The 26032-nt window shown below is 56.7% G+C and overlaps 10 protein-coding genes across 10 annotated transcripts in view; 6 read left to right on the forward strand and 4 right to left on the reverse strand.

Moving 5' to 3' along the window:
• Positions 1 to 79: 79 nt before the first annotated feature.
• On the forward strand, positions 80 to 1052 carry VDBG_00264 (AP-1 complex subunit sigma-1; the record flags this gene model as incomplete). The annotated part of the gene is made up of 4 exons (XM_003008537.1): positions 80 to 90; positions 192 to 204; positions 341 to 742; positions 1005 to 1052. 4 exons carry the CDS (start codon positions 80 to 82, stop codon positions 1050 to 1052), a joined length of 474 nt encoding a protein of 157 aa, XP_003008583.1.
• Positions 1053 to 2854: 1802 nt separating this feature from the next.
• VDBG_00265 (mitogen-activated protein kinase MAF1) lies at positions 2855 to 3963 on the forward strand (the record flags this gene model as incomplete). Its single annotated transcript, XM_003008538.1, has 2 exons — positions 2855 to 2860; positions 2938 to 3963. The coding sequence occupies 2 exons, from the start codon at positions 2855 to 2857 to the stop codon at positions 3961 to 3963; spliced, it is 1032 nt and encodes a 343-aa protein (XP_003008584.1).
• A 940-nt stretch (positions 3964 to 4903) lies between these two features.
• Positions 4904 to 6938, forward strand: VDBG_00266 (predicted protein; the record flags this gene model as incomplete). Its single annotated transcript, XM_003008539.1, has 2 exons — positions 4904 to 4984; positions 5049 to 6938. 2 exons carry the CDS (start codon positions 4904 to 4906, stop codon positions 6936 to 6938), a joined length of 1971 nt encoding a protein of 656 aa, XP_003008585.1.
• A 366-nt stretch (positions 6939 to 7304) lies between these two features.
• On the reverse strand, positions 7305 to 9435 carry VDBG_00267 (copper amine oxidase; the record flags this gene model as incomplete). The annotated part of the gene is made up of 6 exons (XM_003008540.1): positions 7305 to 7553; positions 7700 to 7957; positions 8012 to 8206; positions 8259 to 8384; positions 8447 to 9019; positions 9085 to 9435. 6 exons carry the CDS (start codon positions 9433 to 9435, stop codon positions 7305 to 7307), a joined length of 1752 nt encoding a protein of 583 aa, XP_003008586.1.
• A 1257-nt stretch (positions 9436 to 10692) lies between these two features.
• On the reverse strand, positions 10693 to 12934 carry VDBG_00268 (amidohydrolase; the record flags this gene model as incomplete). The annotated part of the gene is made up of 4 exons (XM_003008541.1): positions 10693 to 11220; positions 11276 to 11770; positions 11846 to 12830; positions 12882 to 12934. The coding sequence occupies 4 exons, from the start codon at positions 12932 to 12934 to the stop codon at positions 10693 to 10695; spliced, it is 2061 nt and encodes a 686-aa protein (XP_003008587.1).
• Positions 12935 to 13540: 606 nt separating this feature from the next.
• Positions 13541 to 15275, forward strand: VDBG_00269 (choline transport protein; the record flags this gene model as incomplete). The annotated part of the gene is made up of 3 exons (XM_003008542.1): positions 13541 to 14312; positions 14387 to 14724; positions 14787 to 15275. The coding sequence occupies 3 exons, from the start codon at positions 13541 to 13543 to the stop codon at positions 15273 to 15275; spliced, it is 1599 nt and encodes a 532-aa protein (XP_003008588.1).
• A 175-nt stretch (positions 15276 to 15450) lies between these two features.
• VDBG_00270 (osmosensing histidine protein kinase SLN1) lies at positions 15451 to 19530 on the reverse strand (the record flags this gene model as incomplete). Its single annotated transcript, XM_003008543.1, has 3 exons — positions 15451 to 16739; positions 16800 to 17800; positions 17932 to 19530. The coding sequence occupies 3 exons, from the start codon at positions 19528 to 19530 to the stop codon at positions 15938 to 15940; spliced, it is 3402 nt and encodes a 1133-aa protein (XP_003008589.1).
• Positions 19531 to 22373: 2843 nt separating this feature from the next.
• On the forward strand, positions 22374 to 23430 carry VDBG_00271 (conserved hypothetical protein; the record flags this gene model as incomplete). The annotated part of the gene is made up of 2 exons (XM_003008544.1): positions 22374 to 22976; positions 23158 to 23430. 2 exons carry the CDS (start codon positions 22374 to 22376, stop codon positions 23428 to 23430), a joined length of 876 nt encoding a protein of 291 aa, XP_003008590.1.
• Positions 23431 to 23573: 143 nt separating this feature from the next.
• VDBG_00272 (conserved hypothetical protein) lies at positions 23574 to 24566 on the forward strand (the record flags this gene model as incomplete). The annotated part of the gene is made up of 1 exon (XM_003008545.1): positions 23574 to 24566. One exon carries the CDS (start codon positions 23574 to 23576, stop codon positions 24564 to 24566), a length of 993 nt encoding a protein of 330 aa, XP_003008591.1.
• A 553-nt stretch (positions 24567 to 25119) lies between these two features.
• The window catches only part of VDBG_00273 (conserved hypothetical protein), a gene marked incomplete at both ends in the record, with an annotated part of 2373 nt that continues 1460 nt past the window's right edge, over positions 25120 to 26032 (reverse strand). Inside the window, one exon of the mRNA XM_003008546.1 lies at positions 25120 to 25998. Coding sequence (XP_003008592.1) covers positions 25120 to 25998 — 879 coding nt within the window. The remainder of the gene's footprint in view (positions 25999 to 26032) is intronic.

Below are 26032 nucleotides of genomic sequence, written 5' to 3' on the forward strand. Positions count from 1 at the left end.
CCAGCGGTTTTCTTTCCACCTTCCGACCTACCCCTCACGTCACAAGGTGCAGGGTGGTGTGCAACACATCGTCTACATCATGGCGATCCAGTATGGCCTACCCTCTCTCGCTCGCGCGCGGCAGCCGACGAGGCGACCTGACCGGGCATCCTGGCTAAGAGACGACACAGATACTTGATCCTCCTGTCCAGACAGGGCAAAGTCGTATGTTCATCTAGCTAAAGCATCACACAACCCCGTTCTCGAAGCCATGGCGCCTTGTGCTGACAAGGGAATCATCAGCGTCTGGCCAAATGGTTCACTACCCTCTCGCCCAAGGAGAAGGCCAAGATCGTCAAAGATGTCTCCCAGCTGGTCCTGGCGCGTCGCACTCGCATGTGCAACTTTCTCGAGTACAAAGGTCGGTCCTCGTCACCAGCCAACGTCAACAAGTGGTGCACCCCCGAAATCTGACACTCGGCACGCAGACTCCAAAATCGTCTACCGCCGATATGCCTCGCTCTTCTTCATCGCCGGCGCCGACTCGGACGACAACGAACTCATCACGCTCGAGGTGATCCACCGCTACGTTGAACAAATGGACAAGTACTACGGCAACGTGTGCGAACTCGACATCATCTTTTCCTTCACCAAGGCCTATTACATCCTCGATGAGCTGCTGCTGGCCGGCGAGCTGCAGGAGAGCAGCAAGAAGAACGTGCTGCGATGCATTTCGCAGCAGGATGCACTCGAAGATATGGAGGTATGTGGCCGTCTAGCTTCGTGTGGCACCCCTCGCTGCTGGCCTGGCGTCAGAGCTGACCCTGTGCCCCCGCCACCCAGGTTGAGGACGAGGTTACCAAGATTCTTTGAGGCCTCTTCAGTTGTCCTCACCCGTCTACGTCCCCGCACCTGCCCAGAGTTGTGCCTTGGGGGTTGCTCGCAGGACGTCACCCGATGGAGGATGAACGGCACGTCGCGTGGTGACGGTTTCTTGGCTAATGGACTCGACCATGGTCTCACAGGATTCGCAAGAGGTCGAGCATGCGCTCAAAGAAGCAGGCTTGATCTGAGGCACCCGAACAACCCGGCCAACAGCCAACGTGATCAACGACATGGACGACAGCAGACCGAACGACAGAAGCAAGAGGCAGCAGCAGGGGCAGAGTCGAAGAACGACGTCCGTTTGGGACACCAACCGACGATATGGCCGAGAAGGAACGGCTCCGTTGGGGTTGGAAATATGTGCATAGATCTTGGAGGGCGGACAACCGCCCTCTATCAGAACCAAGAGAAAGAACACGTCGCAGGCGTTGGTGGCAGCAGCGGCTCGTCACCAGAGGCGACATGTCGCTCGAGCCGCAGCTCCACCATGCCGGACAGCTCATTGCATCCCTTTTTTAGTCCCAGGTCAGCACACATGCCTCACGAAAGAAGAGAGACAGGCAGACTGCGGGCGAGGGATGGATGGGTGGGCTGCTGCGACATGGCATGTGTCATGGTCACCCCAATATACGATACCAACTTGCCTTGCCTTACGAAACGCGCTCCGCTTTGGACCTGCCATTACCTAGTTATTGCTTCACAGCTATCCACCGGTCAGTTTTCGACAGGTTCGTCGTGCTTTGGTCACCGCCCGTGGCTCCAGCGGACAGTCCCATTCGTCTCTCGTTTCCTCCCGCGTCCCGTCTAAGCAGCGATCGAATGTTGCTGCACCCTATCCCCTCTCACCCAGCCTGACTGACCCCATCTGTCCTCCTCTCACCAGCACACATACACACACACGCACACACACCAGGACGAACGTCGGAAACAGATTAGCAGCTCCTCAAGAACCCGAGCTACGCCTGGCAGTAACATCATTAGCCTGTGGTCGTGGGACGCCCCTGGCCAAAGGAACGCACCCACCTACTCCAACCTGGCTATCCGACTGGTCAAAGGGGGTCACTCATCCTCAATGCCCCGCGCCATTGGCGGACCCGCTCGTCAAAGTGGATTGGCAGGACCCATCCCCCTATCCCTTCCCTGTCCGACAACGCGAGTCCCTCCCCCGCGTACCCATGACAGTGCTGCAGCCGCACCCGGAAGCCTACGCAACAGCTGCTGGCACGTCCATGGCACGGCAATCAGCTATCGGTAACGTAAGGTAGCCAGCAGCCAGCCCAGCCTGCACACCTGCCTTGCCTACCCAGCCAGTGTCAGCGGTGCGGTCAAGTCGTCTGTTTGGGCCTTATCTTGGTCCCCAACACCCTGCGACCGTTCAGATTCCATCATCATCTCCCCCCTCCATCTCTCCCATCTGCCGGCACTCTGTCACCAAAGGCAAGTAGGCTTCGCCTTGACGCCTCGATCCCAGTTTCCGCGGCTGCGCATGCGATATGCTCAACCGCCACTGTACACTTCCCCTTTTCTAGGCGCCTCTTATCCTCACAGGCCAAAGGTACAACAGCTGCTTCACATCTGCCACTCTACCCTTTTGGCCCTTTCGCCTACTTAGTACCTTCAGCACCAGGGCTGCGCATGGTTTCGACACGAATAAGCTTTACGCCTCCTCTTCGCTTTGTTACCATATAAGCTGCCCGGCATTCATTCATCATCGCCCTGACCTGACGTCCATCATCAGCTCTCGTCTCAACACACCGCACGGAAGACAACCCATCCACGCTATTGCGCCAGACCGGCATCGGCTCCGCCCCCATCCGGCGCATCGCGACACTCCACTTGGCCTGACCTTGTCTGACATCACCCGACTTCCTACGCGACGACGATAACAGCCACCACCACCCCACCGTCCATCCGCTTCGTGCTCTTCCATCAACTCCATCGGCTCACATCGCGCTCATCTTGTAGTCGCTTCGGCCATCACAAGCCCAGCATGAAGGTGTGTTGCGCGGGGCGCTATTCCCGTCGAGGATCATTTGCCTGCTCGCACCCCTCAATACTGACGCCCGCTTCCAGTACCTACCGATCCGCGACTTCGATACGGTCGCGAGCGCCCTGAACTTCAATACACCAGACTGCAATGTCACGGGTGGATGCGACCTATATACCACCAAATCCACCGGCGCCGATAAGAAACTCTTCAAGACAATCAACGATGACCTGACATCACAACACGAAGCGCTGCTGAAGCTCGGCGCCAGTCTGTCACCGCCCGACCGCGAAGCCATGATGGCAACTTCTCCAAATATGCAGCTGTTCTCGCACTCGAGCGCGTTCGGTCCCCTTTCCGAGCTGTCCAGCCGTCGTACCTTTGCCTACCTCATCGCGACACTGAACGCCAGCCATCAACACTACGACTTCTCTAATGTTCTGATGCCAGGTGACTTTAAGCGGGAGAAGAACCTACGGCGCGTCATCGGCAATCTCGACTCCATCCTGCAGAACGTCCGACCACATCCAGATGTCCGACCGAGCGACATCAACTCTTCATCGCTTACGGACTCAGTCTGGGGGCCCCACTGTTGGGCCATGATCAACAAAGAAATGCGACTTAATGAGTGCACCGTCTTTTCCTACCAACCCGAGACCGACCCGTTTGAGGAGGAGGAATCCGCCATTTGGGCAAGTCACTACTTCTTCTTCAACCGGGCGTTGAAGCGTGTCGCCTACCTCTACGTGCGCGTTGTCCCCGTAGTCTCGTCGCAATCACCAGTTCTGCGAGCCAGCATGCCGGCAACCGACGGTCTTCGCAGCAAGAGGCCTTTGAGCAACCATTTTGTCGACACTTCAATGGGCAACAAGCGGGCCAAGTACTGGCTGGGCGATCGTGATGCCAGGGTCGTGCGCCACGACGATGATGACGAACAGAGCGACGGCTTCAACTGGAACCGCGGGGCAGACGGTGACCTCGTCCCATTTTCAGAAGACGACTATGGCGACGGCAACTATTACTACGACGAAGACGATGAAGACGACTCGAGTAGCGGCAAGGGTCCCATGCGCGAAATGTCAGAGGAGGTCGTGGCGCACATGGAGATCTAGTAGCCCCGATTTCGCAGCCCATGTAGGGTCCTCCTCTGCTAACGTGTGTGCGCGGGCAAGCTTGATGCTCGCTGGTTTCGGTTTCTCTTTTATCCCATCGTTTCCACAGCTGCCATCAGTCTGACCCTTTTTTTTTTTTTTTTTTTTTTTTTTTTACTTTTTCGAACGCCCTCCATCAACTGGCTGGGGTTTTATTTCCTTTACTAGGGACTTGGTTGGACGACATGAGACGGCGAAGTCTCCGCGATACGATGCTATGAAAATGATACCCTATTTCTTTGCCAGGTGGCGCTGGCCGGAATCCTAGGGGGGGGTTTCCAACTGCATCGTCGCGAAGGACGAAGGACTCGGCAGGGCCGGGTTAGAATGCGCGTGGAGGGGAAACGGTAGATATTGGGAGTCTGGCAAGCGGGGTCGACACCCATTCTCCCTGGCATGGCCTCGGGGCGGGGCAGCGGCAGGTCACGGCGGTGTCTGGAGCAGGATCACGCGCGGTCGGATGCTGTGACTGCGCGGCGTATGGAGGCGTTTCCAGGCGTTCAGTTTTGTTATGCGCAAAGGGGTGGGGATCAGCCGTGTTTTTTTGTATTGACTCTTGTTCGACTTTGTGATTAGTACGGTTCGCCAGGATCTGGCTGCACACGAAATGGCATTGTTCTCACGAAGTTCACGGTCCTATGTACGTGCTGGGTATAGCTATCACGAAAGGTGAAGTGCAATAGCTCGGTACTTCGGGCACAAACCAAACAGAGAGCTGATGACTAACGAACACCATTTCCAACACCGGGCCGGTCAATCCATGGGCAGGAGGCAGGCGCCACCAGCACGGGAGGTCCATATAGCAGCAGTCCTTCCCCGCGTATGCGTAGATCGTGCAGCGTAGCTTCCGCACACTGGAAATCCGTCCCCGCTGCGTCGGCAGTCAGGACCTGGTCCCCTCATGCCAAAGGGAAGACAAAGGGGTGCATGTTTGCAGTGCGCCCGGAGCAAACGGAGGGTGAGCGCCGTCCCTCCTCCTACGGTATGCACTGCACTTGATGGAGAAGCTGATGGATCATCTGCCTACCTAGTGTGATCACAAACAGCCGCAATGCACACAGTGTGCCAAGCACGGGCAGGAGTGCGAGCTTCAGACGTTCAAGATTTCGACGCCGGCAGTCTTTGATTCGAGGCACTTGAGGCGCCCGGTGCCTAAGAAGCCACTCCCACGGCCAGCACCCTCGCAGCCAGAGCTGCAAACCCTGCCGTCAAGTCTTCTGTCAGGCACGTCGACTGCTCGGTCGGCGTCAGACTCTGGAGCCTCCCAGTCATCGCCAGGGGCTTCACGAGACCTGGATTTCTGGGCTGCCGACTCGAACGCTGAGATCGCAACGGGCATCGTCGCGGCTCTCCCGAATGCCCTGGTGCCACATCCCGCAGCAGAGGCCTTCAATGGCAGCAACGACCATGGCGCTCCTCTTCCCCGAGACGAGTGTCCAATGCCCATCTTTACGAGCCCCGGCCAGCTCACGTTCACGGGTGGTGTTGCCACTGGCCCCGACCTTACCGAGGCCATCAACAGCACATCTCCCTCATCCTTGATCATGCCAGCCTTTGATGACGATGTTCTAGAAATTGCAACACGGAATGACATGTACCCAGACGCAGCAGCGCTACTCGACAGTCTGAGAAACATGGATGCTAGCCCCAGCTCCACCTTTGAGTTGTCGGCCGAGTTTGTCCCTCGTCACCTCTACTGCCCCATGCCTTGGCCTCCTGACATGCTGGCCTCGTCGGAGCGGCGCTTCCTCTGGCAGTACTTCCTGAGCATCGCTGAAGCCGACTTTTTGTGTGTCGATTGGGAAGACGTCGGGCACCTGTATGACTTCCAACACCCCTACATCACAACCCTGCCACGCATGGCGCTCTCGAACGATGCACTCCGCGGCGCCATCTTCTGTTTCGCAGCGTCGCAGTACCAGCTTCGCCATGGCCGATCCGACTTTGAGGCGACCAAAGGTTTCACCAGTTCAGAGGCGGCGCTGGCTTTGAGCGCGCAAATGTCACGAGACGCGGACGACAGCGGCCTCCTGTCCATGATCAGCGCCGCGACACTGCTGCACTGGTACGGCACCGAGCCACACGACTATCTGCGTGTCGCCTCCCTGCTTGTCAGCCAATACCTGATGCGACCCAAGTCTACAACCAACGCCACCACATCTTTCCCTGAAGTTCCCCTGACAGAGTTCCGATGGAGTGTCGTGTCCACCCTGTGCTCCCTGCAGCAGCCCGCCAGCCCGCTTGGAGGGCACATCTGCGGTATGATTGAAATGAGCGAGAACGAAATTCAACGGAATTACTCGCGGGCCTTCGAGCGCTGGGTCAGTCATCCAATATACTCTTTCTCTCCGCGTCTCGTCAATCCTTTGCTCAGGATAGGCCTTCTACTGGAGACGCAACTCCTGCAGCTGGAGCTCGAGGATGGAGATATCCAGCCCGATCCCTCCTGGCCTGCTCACGTCTCGGAAGCAGAAGACATGCTGCTGCAGGCTCGAGACCGCGACATCAACGTATCGCGGTCAGCCTTGGGCAGCGCAGACCCTGCAGCCATTCTTGCACTCAATGAGTCCATGTACGCCGCGGGGGCCGTCCTCCTCTACGCTCGGATTCACGGCCTCCCACCCACGGCGCCATTTATCCGCCGGCAAACCCAGATTGTCGTCGATGAGATCTCCAAGATACCCGTCGACTCGCGGGTCTCTTTCGCTATCGTGTTCCCTCTGTTCATCGCCGGCTGTGAGGCTATGGAGCAGATGATGAGGGATGCCATTGTTCAGAGGCTTCGCAATCCTGGCGGCGTGACCTATGTTCGGGGTGACCTCGTCGGCGCGCTCCGTCAAATTTGGGACATCAGAGATCTCGAGCCAGGGCTCCCGTGGCCGCACTGGGTGAGGAAAGGTGAGTGCTTGTCAGCCCGTACAGTCTGGGAGCTTTGATGTCTGACATGTCGCAGTGGAGCCACGGTATCGAATCAGTTGTCTGATGTAGTTGTTCCTGTGGCCATCTATGATACTGCGCGTGTTGTACAGGTAGTCCGCTCAAACCAATGACATTTATGCCCAGCGCCATTTATGCATTTTTCACCACCCTATTTCTCCTGATTTACAAGTAGACCTTACAGCTTCGGCCGAGTACAACAGCCACTTGTGAGCTCTGAAGTCGTATCCTTCCCGCTAGGAACGTCGATGGCGGGATTTGCCGTGAAGAAGTCTACGGGCGAGATGTGCAGTTCCATGATTTCAACGGGCCTATTGACGTCAGTGTTGTACTCACGGGCAGGAGACTACTTGACCAAGATGGACTCACATAACAGGCCAGTCTTCGACCCTGGGATTGTGTGTGAGGCCGAAACAGCTCCACAACACCACATCCTGCTGCAAAAGATCGTCATTGCGCGCTACCATGTCGGCGACGCCGCCTGCCTCCCGCTTGCTGGATAGAGGGTACTCTCCGGCGGCGTAGAGTTCGCCGTCACGGTACTTGGTGACCCAGAGGTGGTGCTGCGCGAACAGGCATCGGTGCGCCTGCGTGCTGCCGGGGTTGGCAAGGACCTTTTGGGTTGGCGGTGGGTTAATCTTGTAGCCGACGGGCGCCCAGAGATGGGATTCTTTTTAGCAAGGTTCTGGATCTTGAAGATGCGGTTGTTCTCCGGACACGCGTCGACGCCAACCGAGGTAAGTAACGGCGTATCCCTAACCTCGTACAGATTGCCATGTGGGTTGGTGCGCGCATCCATCCCCGCAGGTAGAGACTCGTTCTGGACGACGGTGTTCTCATGGCCGTCGATGGCGGGATCTATACGAACGCAGAAGATGTGCTGGTGGTTCTGAGCCAGAGCTCCCGGGTTCACCACAGTACCCCAGGGCGCCGTCTTCCCGGCATCAATGTTGACCACCGACACGATGCCCGTCGCTCGCGTCTCGACGTTGATGGCGCCGGCTTGGTCGAATTTGTACTAGCATTTTGTCAGCGGCATGTCCCGCATATCCCAGCTGTTGAGATGCCTCACGTTGAAGATGTACTCATAATTCGCCAGCGTGATAATGAACTGTACTACCAGCTCTCGGCGGCGTGTTGATACGGCGCGGCCGGTACGCCAGTTTGTGTGCTTCCAGCCGATACCGTTGTCTTGCTCGTGCAGGCAGATGACACGGGGTGTCTTTTCCGCTTTTCCCTCGGGGGTACACAACACACCGTCAAAGTACTGTTCATCATTAGCGATGCAACAATATTCCACAGCCTTCTGTGAGTTGTACCTTGATGACTCCCAGGCAGTCGCAACCCAAAGTCAGATTGTTGACGGCATGCCCGATGCCGCCGTCACCAAAGTCAAAAGCCTGCTTCCGGTGAAACGGCGGCCGAGGATCGGCATATGGCACGGTCTGGAATCGTCGTCAGTCGGGTCTCATCTAATACCGGATACCGGAAGACCAGACTGGCTTACCATTTCACTGATCGAGAGGCGATACAACACGCTCCGATCATCGTAGTAGACATCGTGAATGACGGCACCCTCGCGAGGGTTGAAGCTGACCCTGAACCGCCACTTCTGCCACTCAACAAGACTCTCATCCTTGATCGAGAAACTCGGGCCCTCGGGCTGAACGACGCTGAGCGGTTTGAGGTCCCTGCGAGTCCCCCCGGGCAACAGCTCGGGGACATACTCAGCCGGAGCGCAGTGGTCGAGGATGGCGCCCGTCCGCGGAGCTGCGGGCACAAGATCGTCGCCGGCCCCGCCTGTCGCGAGCTCGTCAATGCGGACAATTTCGCGCTTCTCAAAGTCCATGACCGGGATGATGGGCAGAGGGAATGCGTAAAAGTTAGAGTCGGGATTTCCGGACCGCGTGTCGACGGCATACACGAGACCCTGGAAGTACCTGCGCACGCCGCCCGGCTGGTCCATGCCTCCGTACGGCCACGGCTCGATGACGACTTCGAAGCCTTCTGGAAGCGCAAACTGCGCCACTCTTTCGCTGAGCACGCTAGACTCCTTGCATTTTTCGACGAGAATGTCGAACTCCCATCTGAATTCTCGTTAGCGAGAGCTCTCTGCTCCAGATGGGGGGTTCAGGGAGATCTTACGTGCTGAGTCCGGCCAGATACTCTGTTCCCACGACGTCTTTCTTGACGACGAGGCCGCGATCCAGGTCGACGACCGCTTCGATCTCGTCCGCCTTTCGGTCCGCCGCCTGGTGAGCCCGGACGTAGTGCACTGCTGCGAGACGCGGCGGCCGCGGGAGAGTCGGGGCCGCAAAGGACCCCCGAGTGCTCGAGGCTCAGGAACGCGGTGAGGTCGGCCTTTTTCGGCTCCTGGCGGTAGATCATGCGGAACTGAATAACCTCTTTTGGCGACGATTGCAATATAAGGTCACTTGCCCGGTTTGTCTCCTCTCCCGTGAGAGGAGACAAGGGATGTGGTACCGAGTGAGCCATGTCTTGAGCGGCCCGAAAACTGATGGTTCTGTGAATGTCAAGTGTATCACTTTGATCTCTAGATTTCCCAAAATCGAATTGCAGACTTCATGTCCTACTCGACTGGACGATTTATTCATATTCCGACAAAGGATCATGGTCTTGGAATCAACAGCCGAGGACCAGTCCCGGACTTTACGTAAAGCACGCCGATACCAAACCTCCGGGGGAGAGCCCAAGGCGGAACCCGCGGCCAGCCATGTTGGGAAAATTGCCCGATCCGGCATCGTTGCCCATCACCGCGCTCTAGGACAAAACGGGAAATTTAACCGCACGCATGCACGGTCCGGTACTGGGGGGGCTGATAGGGACATGACGCGCCAAACGACGCGGGGCGCGGGGCGCGGGGCGCGGGGAACGTGGGACAGGTCCCAAGGCAGGAGGGTGATGTCGGAGTTGGCTTTTACTTTGAGAGCAGCCGAAGGTACATCAAGCTGGAGGTGATCCGCCTGAGCCGTCTGAGCCGTCTCGTCATTGACGGGACGCGGGCTGTTGAGCGGGTGCTTTGCCTTCTACGGCACGCTTCGTCACGAGTAGTTCGCCTGCTGGTCTGATGATCATCAGAGTATCGAAACCTTACAAGAGCTCATCTGATGGCACGGCTGGTGAAGGACGCTGCGCCACTAACGCGCCAAATCGCCTAACCACCTAGGTTGCAGCATGGTTGTAATGTCTACACCTATGAGGCAGGCCCCATGTATTGCACCATGTCTTCAGGGCTGGGTAGCTAGTGATCTTCATCAAACCGTGACTGAACCTCGAAGGCTGAATATAGATCTAACGAGAGATAGAAGAAGCAGAACGAGAAATCTCACTAAAACTGAGCCGACCTGGAGATTCCAGTCGTGTGTGTATGTGCTCATTTCCTCCCCAGTAGATCTGAAATCAACAACCTCTTCGCCAGCTATCAGGTCTCGAGTCCCCCGGGTGAAGTGTCCAGTACTTCGAATGAGGTCTTGACACTCATATGAGAGACTCCTACATATATCGCTCAATCCATAGACTCGGTCGGTCATGGCGCCGATGAACTTTTGGCTGTCTGTGGACACTGCTACAGCAGACGAGAACCCTCGTGCGTTATGATCGTCAACGTCAGCATGGAAATGACGGACACATCATGGCCCGTGTTGTGAACGATCGTCATCTTTTCATATACTATTAGACGGCAAACTCTCGTATTTGCAATTCTACATATCCCAGACGGAACACAGTAAAAAATCAAAGAATGTGTTTGTGCAGCTGTGCCGCCCCGTGATCGCACTCCTTGCGGACGGAAAGACGCTGGACGGCTTCCCGACCTGCCTGGGACAGAAGCCGGCCCTGGAGCCCGCCAACAGTCCTTTCCTCCATCCTGCGGTCCAGCGTACCGTTGTTGGGGAACTTGGGCACCACCCCATTCGCAAAGTTCACGCCCTCCGCGATGTACACTACCTCGCCGCCCAGCATGGTCAACAGCGTCTTTTGGCGCGCAATCTCCTCGTCGGGCACTTCAAAGTAGTTGGCCTGCAGGACTATGACGTCGGCGAGCTTGCCCACCTCAAGCGAGCCAATATGCTCGTCCGCCCTGAGGAAGCGAGAGCTCTCGATGGTGATGGAACGAATAGCCTCCTCTCGCGAGAGGGACAGGCCTGGAATGCCCGGCCCGTCGTATGGAGCACCCTGGGAGGCTGGAGAATTGGGGTTCGTAGGGTCACCGGACCGGGTGACGCCGACCTTCACAGCGAGCCATTCGTCGAGCGGATCAATCTTGGTGAGACGTCAGTAACCTAGCGCCTCATCCCTGGAAAGCAATTTCACGTACCGGCCAGTCGCTTCCGTAGATGATGCGCGTGCCAAACTTGGCAATATCTCCCCACGCCTCGAGATAGTTGGAACGAACCGGGCCCATGTTTTTGAGGCCATTGGGCATCCACACCGAACTGGCCTGCGCCCACTGGAAGCTCATGATCGGGTCCGCCTTGAGTTCCGCGAACCGCGGCCAGTCGCTCGGGTCCGTTACCTCGTTGTGGGCCAGGCCGACTCTGTAGTCGTACACGTCGCCGTGCTTGTCGCGGAAGTCTTGCAGAGCATCAAGGGCTGTTCGCACAGCCATGTCGCCGTCAACGTGAATTTGTGCATCAATACCATGGAGAATCAGGCCTTCGAGAACCGCGGCGAGGATTTCAGTCGACCAATACGGCTCGGGCCACTTTTCCGAGTTTGGTGCCCACACTGATGTGTTACCCACGGGAAGGAAGTACGGTTCGATAAGGGCACCGGTGTTGGCCGGGTACATGATGATACCGTCGACGAAAATCTTGACAGCGTGTCACTTGAGGGAGGGTTCTGGGCCTAGATCGGCGGGGTCGTTGAGTTGGGTGGTGGCGTTGACGACCTCCTCCACGAGGGCCGCGACCTCAGCCGTGGAGTTGGGCGCGCTGATGAGATGGTCGAAGAAGCCGCGTGCGCTCAGGCCGCCTTCGTTCTTGACGGCCTCGAACACAGCCGCCGTCCTTGCGCTGGACGCTGCCTCCTGGAAGGTGGTTACGCCTTGCTCTCGAAGAAGCTTCAGAGCTGCCCTGGCGGACTCGACATCTTCCTGCAAAGTCGCCGGGGCGGGGCCGGCTAGCAGGCCGCTGGCAGCGTCCTGGAGGATGCCTGACGGTTCCAGGCTCCCTGGCAGACGCTCGATGACGCCGCCGGGAGGGTTCTGTGTTGAAGCCGTAATGTCGGAGACCTTCAACGCAGCGGTGTTGACCCAGAAGATGTGGCGGTCAGCCGACGTTGCAACGATGGGCCTTTGTGTTTTGAGAACGTCTAGGGTCTTGCTGGTGATGGGCCCGGCCTCTTCAGCAAGCGTGTACCAGTCCATAGACAGGACCTCTAACCAGTCTTCATCGCTCTTCTCAGGCTCCCCGTCGATGCAACTCTGGATATGGTCGAGTACGGCGTTGAGACCCAGCGGCTGGTAGTTCAGATTGCATTTGAGTAATGCCGCGCCGCCAGAGATGGGATGCATGTGGGCATCAACCAGACCGGGCATGGCCATGCGGCCTTCGAGGTCAAAGACAGCCGTCTCGGGTCCGATGAATGGTCTCACGCACCCGTCGCTGCCCAGGAACGTGATCAAGCCATCTGTAATGGCCATGGCTTCGTGCTTGGAGGAGCGTCTGTCAATCGAATAAATTGAGCCATTGCGGAAGACAGTATCGGCAGGCTTATGGGACGAAGCAGAACCGGGACCAAAGAACGAAGACGCTGCTAGAAGCAGCTTCAGAAGGGTAGAGATAGTCATATCCCAGGCTGTAATGTTGAAACCGAAAATTCCGAATGACACGATGCCCCAAAATCCATCTCCCTCATCTTTGACCTGTTGCCTTTCGCAATATATAGCAGCACATCGACGAACTTGTTCCGTCGAGGCTCACGCCGGCGGGCGGTCGTGGCCAAGTTGCCTGGACATGTGCCTGAACATCGTCATGCTCGTTAATTCCCCGATTCGAATCTACTTATCTCCCACACCAGCTCTGTGTTACGCTGTCTGCGGAATACAGGGACACAGCTGTCTTAAAGGCCCTGCAAGAAAATTGCCAACATGGGCCTAGCGATCTTCCGACTGGGCGTATGTTGCGGCTATGTTTCCGCTTTGAGCGATCGGCAAGTCTGGTAGCTGAGAGGCCAACGGCCATCGCGTGGACGCTTCCCCACACATCACTTATCTGCCGGACATGACCATGCATGGGCTAAGGACGCCCCGCGATGACCGATGATGGGCTGGAACTCCGCAAATGTCATCCTGGGAGCTGGCGCCTTATCGCGATCCTCGAGATGGTTATCACGGATAGGGGTAGCTGAGGGGTAGCAATGCCTTCTTGATAGCAGGTACACACGCCGTCGTCTGGGAGGGTGCTGCTGCGTCGGCTGTCTCTTCATACATGAAGTAGTCAGTGCCAGGCGAGAAGGAGAAGAGTGTCAGATCTGTGTCTGACCTTAGAGCCGGTTCCCCTGGGCCTCCTTCTCCATACAACTTACTCACTCATTCTTGATACATCTTTTTAACAATATAACACCATTCGAAGCTCTCAACATGGAAGTCGACGCCGCAGGCTCAGCCAAAGCGGAAGGTCGCATAGCACGAGGCGATGTTGATGCTCAGGATCTGGCTGCCTTGGGCCACGAGCAGCTGCTCACCCGGAAATTCAGCCTCGTGAGCATGCTTGCCATGGCCTTTTGCGTTCTCGGAACCTGGGCCGTCTTTGCGCAGAACCTGTCCGCCGCCCTCGAAACTGGAGGTCCCGTCAGCATCTTCTGGGGCCTCCTCCTCGTTCTCTTCTGCAACGTTTGCATCGCCGTGTCTTTGGGCGAGATGTGCAGTAGCATGCCCACTGCGTTGGGGCAGGCGTACTGGGTCTCTCGCCTCTGGGACACGCCCTCTGGGAGGCTGCTTTCCTACATGTGCGCCTGGACGAACACGTTCGGCTGGTGGGCCCTGACGGCGTCGCAGAATGCCTTCATGACCGAGCTTCTCCTCAGCATGAAGGTCATTTTCGATGTTGACTGGCCGTGGGCGACCCGTGGCTGGACCCTCTTCCTGGTGTACATTGGCATCACTCTATTCTTCAACGGCTTCAACCTGATTGCATGCCGTAGCGACAAGACGCTTCCTTACTTTAACAATGGAGTCGGCGTTGGCTTCGTCGCTCTCTTCGCCGTCATCAGTATGGCACTACTCATCTCGGTTGGGACGAAACCAGACTTGGAATTCCAGCCAGCATCCTTCGTCCTGGGAGGTTGGACAAATACGACTGGCTGGTCCGATGGAGTGACATGGTTTGTCGGTCTTATCCAGTCAGCATATGGTGTGTCCTCCCGGCTCCCAACTTCCAGCGGCACCTTGCAGCTTGAACTTGCCCCCTTTTCTGACGCCAGATAGGTCTTACCGCTTTCGACGCCGTCATCCACATGGTTGAGGAGATGCCGTCGCCCCGTCGTGACGCCCCTAAAGCCATGTATCTCGCCGTCATCTGTGGCGCAGCCTCGGGGTTCATCTTCATGTTGGCCACGCTGTTCAGCATCCAAGACTTCGACACGGTCCTCAACACACCCACTGGCTTCCCCTTCATCCAGGTCCTCGAAGATGCCCTAGGCCGAACAGCAGGCACCGTGCTCGTCGCCCTCTTTATCGTGAACGGCTTCGGCCAGGGCATCAGCGTCATGACCTCGGCGTCGCGGCTGACCTGGGGTTTCGCCCGCGACGGCGGCCTCCCTGGGGTTCGTACTTCTCCCACGTGGACCCGACCTGGAAGGTACCCGCGCGCGCCCTCTGGCTGCAGTGCTTCATCGTCTGCCTCATCGGCGTGCTCTACACCTTCGCGTCGACGGTCCTTGAGGCCGTGCTCGCCGTCAGCACCATCGCCCTGACCATCTCGTACGCCATTCCCATTTCCGTCCTGCTCTTCGTCGGCCGCGACAAGCTGCCGCCGGGGGACTTCTCCCTTGGCCGGCTCGGCCCCGTCGCCAATTGGGTGTCGCTCGTCTACTGCGCCATCACGACCGTCTTTTTCTTCTTCCCCAGCTCGCCCAACCCCTCGGCCACCGACATGAACTACGCCATCGTCGTCTTTGGCGTCATGCTGCTCGTTTCCTTTCTGTTCTGGGTCGCCAGAGGGCGGGTCACGTACCTCCGCACCCAGGGCTCGGCGGAGCGTGATATTCAGGCCCGACGTTGGGAGATGGAAAGCTATGACGGGCTCGCGGTGGCCGAGAGCCATGCGCTGGCCTCAAAGTCGAGCCATGTCGGGTTGGCCAAAACTCGCGACTGATCATCACACTGTCAGATTGACTCCGACTGTAACGAACGCTGCCTGTTTCTTTGTAGTCTCCTATGGCCCATATCGTATCATACGTGTCGCAGTATTTGCTTCAATCCGTTGGTAGGATTGACAGCGGATTGATGACATTGTCCTTTCAAGGCACACCTGTGAAGTAGATCAAGTTGAACCAAAAAAAAAAGACACTCATAGTATCATTGGTGACGTTTCAGAAGCCCGTCATACGGCCTCAATTAACATATGCCTTGCCGGCCAGACTACTATGTGCACACGTCAGGGGTGGTCCCCAACCCCGTCATCATGGCGCGTATATAATTCGAGCATGTTCCAATGCCAAAGCCAAACTCCCGGTGCTGAGATTTTCATAAATGGAAAGGACAAAGTAAAAGACATTCGTGACTGGATATCTCTGCTCGCAACCCTGTGCTCCTACAAATGAGTGACTCCTCCCTGAGCACATGTCCCATTTTGTTTCCGATGCCCTTCCTGATGCCGGCGTCGGATCCGGGCAGAACCTGCGATATCTACAAAAACGAACGGGGGTAAGGGGAATAATGGACAGAGGATCCAAACGCCGACACCCAAGTATTGCTGCATCCTTGGTCGGCGGTGCTCTCTGTCAAGTAGGTGTATTACATAGTGAGAGCGCGGGGTCACCTTGGTGCCCCGTTCACCTTCTCCGGATCTTTTGGCGTGGTCGCGGCTCCGTTTGTCGGAGCCTCATGTGCCACTGGTTTTTCCCGGATGACGTCTTCCGGCGTCGTTTTCCTCGTCAAGCTTGACGTTTCTGCCTCTTCTTCGGGAATGGTGGCGAACTTCATGAGCACCTGCTTGAGCGCTGGACGCCGGATCGGCTTGCTCAAGAACTCATCCATACCACTGTCCATGCACTCCTTCACATTGCTGGCCTCCGAGAACGCCGTCAGCGCCACAATGGGCGCCTTGTAACCCATTTTGCGAATGAGTTTGGTTGACTGCAGACCGTCAAGGTTAGGCATCTGGACGTCCATAAAGATCACATCAAAACGGAGGTTTTCGTCCATATTGGCCTTGACCAGGTCGTACGCTTCCTGGCCGTCTTTGGCGATCGTCACGTCGTAGACATCTTCTAGCTTCAACATCTTACTGACGACCTCGATATTGGTCGAGTTGTCGTCGGCGACCAAGACTCGCAGTTTGCCCTTGCCGTTTTTATTCGCGATGGCGCGCTTAATGGCATCCATCTGATCTTTCGTGTTGCTGGTCGGCTTCGGTGTCGGAGATGCTGGGAAGAAAGGTTGTCGCAAACCCACAAGTCTCGTCGTCTCCTGACCGGGCTGAATCGGATCCATGTCGTCACCTGGTGCGGTCAAGCTGCCAGTTACGCTCTTCCTTTGGGGGCTGTCTATACCTCCGTCGATGAGATCTAGGCTAGGTGGCCTTGACTTGATGCTGCTAGATGCAGTGCTGGACGCTCTGTAGGGTCACGTGTTAGTTTCTATTCCCGCCCCCAACAGATGAACGTGTGCATCTTACCTGTCCCTCACATACTTGAGGGGAATCTGCATCGTGAACGTTGTGCCTACTCCAACGGTGCTCCTCAAAGAGATGGAACCTCCCATGAGGGTCGCCAGCTGATGACAAATACTCAAACCAAGACCGGTGCCGCCAAATTTCTTGCTTAGGCCCAGGTCGCCCTGCACGAAAGGCTCGAAGACCCTCTGCTGCATGTTCTCTGGAATACCAGGGCCGGTATCCTCAACCTCGAATTCGAACATGAATTGCTTGGCGCCCGGGGGCGGTGGTGTGGGCGACCGTTCTCGTATCTGAACATGCGGTGTGGCCTTCGGATCAGCAGGATTGATCGTAAGTGCTGTGCCCTTGTAACTAGCATTCTGGATTTGTTGCGATGATGTAGAGCCCGCCTTGGAGCTGGCCGAGTGGACCGAGCTCGAGTTCAGCCTGTGACGCGATCTACCGAATCGTCTCGAGTCTTTGGAGAAGGACGATGTGCGACTGTCGTCGCCGCCAACCGGGGTTTCCACCTCGCCTATGCACCTGATTCTCACTTCTACCCGGCCTTCCGCTGGTGTAAACTTGAGACTGTTGCTGACGAGGTTGATGAGAACTTGCAAAATTCGGTGTTGATCGCCCCAAAGACACATGTCTTTGAGTCGTCCCATGCCGTGGGGACCAAGGGCGGGTAGCTTCTTCTCTGCACTGGTCCTGTCCACGCCAGGATTGATCTCGACGACCTCGGAACTCAGGAAATCAACAGAGAGGGCGATACGGCCTTCCCGCACCTGTTTGTCGAAAATGGACAGCACTTGCGTTCTGATATCAGCCAATCTGAACTCCCTTTCTTCAAGGGCTAGTTGCTGGCCAATTTGGTTCTTGGAGAAACTGAGGAGATCCTCTAGGAGATGGAGCAGTAGGTCGCCTGACTTGTACAGCGTCTTCAGGCTTTGCTTTATCCTGGTGATGTCTGTCTCCTCCATGCTGACGGCGCACATGCCCAAAATGCCGTTCAGGGGCGTCTTGAGCTCGTGTGAGATGTTGGCAATGAATAGCGTCTTGCTCTCGTTGGCAGCCTCAGCTGCCTTCTGCTGATCTCAAGTTCTCTGGTTCGTTCCGCGACCTTTTGATCAAGTGATGAGTATTGCTTTACCAGTTCGTCGCTCATGTCGTTGAAAGTCTGCGTCAACTCGGTGAGCTCGTCTGAGATGAAGTGCTTGCGATCATCGACTTTGCCAGGTATCTTGAAACTTCTGCGCGTCGATTCGCGTTCGTGCTCGGAAGGCGACTTTTCTTTTGGTTTGTATCCCACCAGCTTGAGGAGAGCCACTGCGAGACCATCCCTTTTGGACCTCTGCGAACGTGAAGAGATGGCACCGGACCCCGGGCTGTCGTCGTCGTCGCAGTCATAATAGCCATCCTCATAGCCAGGAGGCGCCACGGTCTTCTCGGTGGCAGCCTTGAGCCTGCGAATGGGCATCACGCTGAGGTGGGCGCAAGGGAAAATAAAGATAATAAACAAACCGGCGGTGCCAAAGACACACCCCAAGATGATGTTGCGAAGTGTCGAAATGGGCGCATCTGTCTCTGACTTTGCTTGCTCGACGACAACGGTCCAGTTAACAAGAGGCGTGTTAGTCCGTGCAAAACCAACAGCGACGGGAACGTTCTGTTCATTGTGCGTCGAGAGCATAGAGCTGGCATTGTTGACCGTGTCGAAGCGCTTGGAGAAGGAGTCGAGTACGGCAGGGAACTTTTCGATGGCAAAAGGTTCCATGTTGTTGCCATCCAAATATCTACGATCGCTGTGTCGGTCGGCCTGACCGTCGACGGGTTGAGGCGGCAAGATGAACTGCACAGGTGTGTCCCCGAACCTGTCTCTGTCAGGGAGGAAGGTAGCGTTGCTGACAGGGTTTGTAATGTCGAACCGGTTGGTCGGGCTCGTAGGACCGACCACCAATACGACACCCGTATCGCCCAACCCTTCCCGAGACTTGCCGACTTCGAGCAGCGATATCGACGTGAAGACTAGCGTAATGTATCCAATCACAAAGTTATTCTCTCGCTGGTCTCGAATCGGCACAGAGATGGACATGAGAGCAAAAGTCTCGTTGAGGATAAGCGGCCCAAGCAGTAAGCCGCCGTTCGTAGAAATGCGAACACCTTGAAATGCTTCGGCGATGTAGGCACGCTCCCCTGGTCGAACCTGGCTGGGACGACCAAGATCGATGTAGGTGATATTAGGATAGAGCTCTGGAGGGTATCCCTCCTCCGTGTCGCTGAGGAACACAGGCTGGTTGTCGGGCCCACGGTAGGGCAGTTCGATCGGGGTCTCATTGACGCGGGCACCCGTGACATTGACAAGTCCGTAGTTATTGCCGGTCGAGTTTCGTGAGTAGATGCGGCCTTGCAGAAGGCCACTGAGCGAGCCGACGGAGAGAGCACTCTCGAGGTCGGCTTTGGCTATTTCCCAATTTTGCTCTGTCTGATTGCCGTTGTAAAAGTCGTAAATAGAGCGCTGGATCAACAGCCGCGAGGATATTGTGAGGCAGTTAGTCTGGACCAACTCAAGCTCGCTGGAAATGCGCGAGGCCTTCAGCGAGGCCGTCAGGGCGAGCTGGTTGCTCTCGACATCGATGACGAAGCTGTTGACATAGATCCAAACGGGCACTGACAATATCATCAAGGCCACAAGGACGGCCAGGACGACAAGCAGTGCCAGTTGTTCCCGTATCGCGATCCGGACGCCCATCTTGCCGGGTTATGAAGTTGGGGTGAGACGGTGGCCCAGTTTCGCAGTCATCGTACGCCGGAACGTTCACACGCTGTTTGAATACTTTGAGGAGAATGGGATGTGAACTGCTGGGGAAAGCGTCGCAGCTGATGTCAGTCGCGTTCAGCTCTATCGCTGCCAATCGCAAGATTCGCGCGTCAAAATATCGGTGGGGTGAAGGTCGAATGAATGCGCAACGCTACTGTGCCAATCGACAAAAGAATATTGCGCGAGGGCGCAAGATGGAGAGGCAGGCTACGAAGTTGGGAGGTGGACAATCGCTGATGTCGAGAGGCGATGCTGGTGAGGACGAGGGCGCGGCGAGAGAGTGTCGGGGGTGGTGTCCGTGGTGGTATCGTGAGGCGCAGGTTGAAGGGAGAGGGTGGTGGGGGACTGTAAAGAGCTGACTGTAAGGACCGTTGAAGCGTGACGGCTGAGAGGCGAATGCGGACGAGAGGCAAGAGGGCAAGAGAGGCAAGAGACCAAGTTTGGAGAGGGGTCTTCCGAGCCAAGAAAAGGGACGTATCGAGAGGAAGAGGAAGAAAAGAACCGAAAGCCAGCGGCGGACGGCGGGAGGACGGCGTGAGCGAGAGACCTTTTGGGTGGAAAGAGCTAAAGGGGATTAGCACCCATGTCAGATCTGCGGAAGGAGAAAATAGCGGCTGCGGGAGGACGAGCACTGGGATTGGGATTGATGGGGCGCCAGGGCGCGAGGGAGAGACTGAACTGACGTGTTCGTGGACGAGTACACGACAGACGGACCCCGAGATGGACAGCAGCCACGCCCAACTAATTGATAGTCAAGGTTGACACCAGAAAGGGACGTGGACAGAACGAAGCGTGGGCACAAGGCGAGGCGAGAAATCCGCCAGGAAAACAAAATCGCGTGGAGCTGAAGCAGCGCAAGGTGAAGGGTGGGACGGGAACAGCAAAAGAGGCGGGCCAACGGAGCAAGGGCCTCCTGGTCAGACAAGGCCACAGGGGACGGGTATAGGCCACTCACTCCTTTGGTGTCCTCAGGCGAGCCAGGGAGATGCGTAGGCAGTCGTAGTGCTGGCTGTACGTATTAGCACAAGCTCTTGGAGGCGATCGCGATGAGACGCCAGTAGTGGTTTCCCGGAACGTTCGGAGAGGAGACCTATGAGGCCAGGGCCCGGCCAGAACACGCGCTTCCCAGAGAATGGCGGAATACGATGGACAGATGACTGGCGTTGATGACAGAATGGGGCACTCGACCGTGGATGCGGATGAATGAAGGAACAAAGATGGGGGCGATCCAGCAGATCAGCGATCAGCGAGGACAAGCTCCTGTCTGGAAGAGGAAAACAGTGGGCATGGGCAAGACAGGCGAGACAGGCGAGACAGCACAGCCGGGAGGCCCCTGTCGCCCAGGTGGTCCAGACCCAGCACGGGCGACAGGCCTGCCGCCGCCCAGTGATTTCGCCTCGCATCCTGGAGGAGATTGCCCCGGATGAGTCAGCTGTTCCTGCTGCCGTTGCTTGGTTTTGCCTGCCCGGATCTGCCCCGCCCCTGCCACTCCAGGTGTGTTCCTCGTGCGCGACTGCCCGTCTGCCGCTGCATCTGCGTCTGCGTTTGTCTCTGTGGCATGGCAGTCTCCACCTAGGTATTCTTCAGTCCTGCCTTCCCGTCCCTGGCACCTTACCACCTGGACTTTGGGCACCTGACGTCCCATTGCACTTGGAGCCTCGTCTCGAACAGTAGCACTGGGACACGGCTAGCATCAAGATCCTCACCACCACCAATACGACATCATCTCACAAACACCATCATCGCCATCAAATCCCATCACTCCATTCCTCGCCTGAGCAACTAGCGTTCACTGCATTAGCGTGTCTGGAACATCCGACGTCGTGGCAGTCGGCTCAGTAGGGCCCAGCAGCCCAGCATCCAGTCTGATCGTCGCCACGCCTCGGACCACCATCACTTATCACAATCAACGTCTTCTGTATCTCGTGCAGTGCGCAGTGGCATGGCCGGCTGATTCTGGGGTTATCACTTGCTGCAAAAATTCTAGGCCACCCCCAGCTTCAGAGTCCGTGTCAGTCCAACCCGTCTTCTGGCACACTGCATCGCCGTTTGCGGCCATGTCTCCGCCTCCCCGCCACGATCATCCTGTCCATGGTTGGCCCAGGACCATCAGCTGAAGGGCGCGAGGTACCAGCGCCGGTGGTTGACAGCTTCGCCGGAACTTGCCAGTCCCTGCCTGCCGCTGTTAGTGGCCCTCTCGACCGGGACAACACCGAGACGATGGGCTGTGTCCCCCACCTCCGTCCTCACTACTGCCGAACTCAGAGCCTCCATGGCGTGATTGTATTTTCCGCCACACGGGCCTGTGCCGGCATCCGGCATGGTGGCCAGAGGCCGTTCTTTACGGGCCTATTGTGAGATCTTTCAGATGCCTCATTTGCCCTATTCTGGGCTTTTCGTGAGAACGAGATGGCTTGTCTTCGTTTGAATATGCACAGCAACCGCTGCCGCCGTACCAGCTCAGAGGCGTCTTTGATTTTTCTATAAGCTGATCAATCGGCAGAAGCTGGCTGCGGAGACCGGTGTTGACTGACCCGCCGTGCTGAGTCTCACTGAAGGTCGGGACGACCGTGACCAACATACAGAAGGTCCTCAAGGCATGCCCCGGGGAGGGTGTTTCAGGATGCACCGCACTGCGCATTCTTGGTCATGGTTGCTTGCATAAAACAAAATGCCTCAATACGATGTCTCCTCGTCGTCTTCTCACTCTACAGCTATGTGAGCCCAATGACGTATCTGGTCTAAAAACAGCTTACACCAGCTCCACGAACGCAATGTCATTCTCCGACGACCGGCTATGTCCCATTTGCGCCAACCTCAACATCGAGGGTCTCTTTGATCCGACTCGTTTCAAAGGCCTACCGCCAGCTCCCTCGCCCGAGAGCGAGGCTGTCAGATGGGACAACTATATCCAACATGCCGCAACCTGGAGACGTCTCACTCGAGAAGAAATCGTCGCACATTACCCGCCAGGCATAGTCCCCAGCTGTCCCTTTTGCGAGATTGTGGGTGGCATTGGGCACTTGCTCGCTGCTGGGCGCCCCCTGAACCCCAATAGCCATACCCCACGTGAGACGAAGAAGGTCCTGCTAGCTATCCCATCAGACCTTCTTTATGATATAGCCACGAGCAGGAGGGAGCAATATGCCATGAATGCCACAGCATCAGTCTTCCTACTCATAATGGACCAGGTCCAATACGATGAGGCCAAGGCCAAGTCGTTTGGCAGCACATCTTTGTTTGTGCGGTTCGCCCATCGAGACTTCCCGGGATCCTTAGTATCACTGGTTGCGAATCAGTCCCTCGACCTTCGGCGCCCTCTTGACCTGCCCATGCAGGGACGACGTTTTCTGGAGGAAAAGATTGACTACAAATTTGTGCGTTCATGGGTCCAGCTTTGCGAGGACCAGCACGATAACTGTCGCACGAGAGGAAACCTACAACCTGTGCCACGGCTGAAACTGATAGATTGTGAGGCAAGACGTATCATCAAACCGGATCCGAACAGAAAATACCCTTATGTGGCATTGAGTTACGTGTGGGGAAGTGCTCCTCCAGAAAAGTATAATTATCCAAATCTGCCGGGATGGATTACCCCCCGTGATCCTCGACACGATGCGCGCTGTCGTCAAGCTTGGATTCCGATACGTATGGATCGACCGCTACTGTATCTGGCAAGATGACCAGATCCACAAGATGAGCCAGGTTGAAAGGATGGATCAGATATACAGCGACGCAGAGCTCACCATTGTCGCCGTCGGAGCCAAGGATCCTAGCTACGGGATTGCCAGGTTTGACACTAAGCCGAACTCAACACATTCCTATCAATAAGAGAATAGGCGAGCGACATCTGGTTGGCAAGTTCAGCCACCACTGGCAGCTGAACGAGGTATCGAAATCGAAGTGGGCTACTCGTGGCTGGACATTTCAAAGAGACTTGTCTTTCGAGAAAGAAGGTTGTATTTCTCCCAACTATGAGGTCTCTTTTGAGTGCCCACGATATGATGTGTTTTGAGCACCTGACGCAGCCTCTTGCGTACGAAGGGAGCTTGGAACATCGGGAGAGGCCAGAATGGAACCACATCAACAACCCACATGGAATATGGGCCGTCATCTCCAACTATTGCGAACGCCAGCTTAGTTTCTCGAGCGACAGGCTTGCCGCTATCACGGGCGTACTTACGAGGTGGGCGAAAGTCAATCAGGGCTGTGCCTCCTACTGGGGTATACCCGTTGTAGCTTCAGGCACGGAGCCTCTCAGCGCCGCATCGTCAAAGCAAGCATTTCTGGCCGGGTTGCACTGGCAGCTACAGGCGAGAACAGGGAAGGCTGGGCTCGCCAGACTGTCGGAATTTCCGAGCTGGTCCTGGGTATCGCAGAACGGACGGTGTTTATTCGGTCATCCGTACTACCACATCATCCCTCCTAGCTTAGAGGATGTCTCTAAGGAGTTTGATGCTGAAGTTTGGATAGAGACACCTGACGGGAAAGCCGTCGAGTGGAGCGTCTTCCGTGACGGGAGTGGTCTCGAACAGTCTTCCCTGAATTGGAGCCGATACATACACCTTGAGTGCTGGTCCTTCCAGACCGGTGCTTTCTGTCTTCAGGAGCTCCGACATACCCCGGGCAGCAGATCACCCGTCACCATTCTGTTCGTTCCGGTAACGGATCATCCCAATGATACGGATAAAAAAACGACTATTATTGCACGACTATTGCCAGATTCCGGGTTCGGGAGCTTGTCAAGGCTGAAGGGGCGAGACCTGACAGCTGTCACATTCTCTCCTGTTGAGCACAGCACATTCGCCCTCGTACTGGATACTGTTGCAGGTGATATGCTCAGAGTCGGGATTCTAGAACTCGCCAAGCTCATTGACCGGGACACGTTCGAATCCGCAGAGGCATTACGGGGCTACTTTGACCCTGCTCAGTTTGCCGCAACGAGGCGTCGTGTGAGACTAGGGTAGTCGATGTAGGGTAGCCTCGGAGGGCTTAGCTCCTGTGGACTTGTGAGCTGCTATCAGGCCAAAAAGAGATGGAATGTCTGCAGATGCCCACATTTGGCACGTATGGCTGCTCGCATTATCATGATAGCCATCTAAGACTCGCATCGTTGATTTGAAATGTCTAGTGGCGCATATTCGTATTCCAGAGAGGCAGAGACGCAAGCCATGAGCCTTCCCGGGACTGATTTATCGCCATAGCGGCACCCACGCCATATTGATTGATAGGGGCAAGAGGCGAAATCGGGTTGTCTTTGTATGACAGACAGACATGGACACACATGAGAAACGAATACACGAGAAGGTCAGCGAAAGCGAACGTCACGTCATATATTCATTGAAAAGAAGAAGCAAGAAGAAACATCGTGACAAGCCCCCCCCCTCCGGGAACACCCCCTTTCCGCGCACCCATTCCATCTCCCCAGGCCGTACAAGCGATCAAAGAAGGTAGAAGGTCGTTTACACATTTGTGACAGGGCGACAAAAAAACACGGCATCGGACTCAGGCTCGGACTATTCATGACCTCGTAAACATCAGGGGCACCAGTGCCGACTGGCTCGACATGCTCCGCGCGTCAGGCAGCACGCTGACGTAGCTCTTGCCGAACAGGCCCTCCCTGAGACGCGCCGCCATGGCGCAGCTGTCGGGCCCGTGGGAGGGCACGTGCTTTTTGCTGCTGCTACTGAACTGCGCCGAGAGCTTGAGCAGCACGGCTTCCTTTGCCTTTTGCAGCGCGCTCGACCGCGCGGCGGCGTCCTCGGCCAGCACACGGTGGGCTTCCTCTTGCTCAATGTTGCGCTGGACAGAAGAGATGCCCTCGTCGGGGTCCATGTCGGCGGCGTGGCGACGGTTGGGGTCGTACGTCGTGGGCTGCAGGAGAACCGGCTGCTGGGTGGTGTCCATGATGGGGGCGCTGATGTTGGACAGCGTGCGGGCCGGGCCGGCAGGGCGGTGGCACTCCACCTCGGACGCCGTCGACGACATGTTGGACGGCTGCTTGCGGAGGATTGAGCGGTCGCTGTTGCTGCGGCTGGGGCCGGGGCTGGGGCGGCTCTCCTTGTCGTCCTCGGCGTGTCGCTTTTTCCTGTGACGGCTGCCGTGACGGCGGTGATGCTGCTTGTCGCGCGATTCGACCTCTTGTTCGGCGTCCGAGGGCCCCCGGTGTCGGTGGCCGCTCTTCTTGGTCTTGACGTCTAGCTGATCGACGACGACCTCATCCACTCTCCTACGCACCTTGCGCTTCTTCTTGAGCTTCGTCGTGAAGGCAGCGCTCGCCTCCCTGGCAGCGGCAATCTCGCTGACGAGATCAGCCTCGAGGTCGTCTCTCCTCCTTCTCTCGTCGATCTCTTCTTCATCGCCGTCGACTTCGCCGAGGAAGTCCAGCCCGTCAAGAGCCTCGCCAAAGTCAAAAGCGAGCAGCTCCCTCGAG

This window comes from Verticillium alfalfae, genomic scaffold, assembly GCF_000150825.1.
Source record: "Verticillium alfalfae VaMs.102 supercont1.1 genomic scaffold, whole genome shotgun sequence".
NCBI lineage: Eukaryota > Fungi > Ascomycota > Sordariomycetes > Glomerellales > Plectosphaerellaceae > Verticillium > Verticillium alfalfae.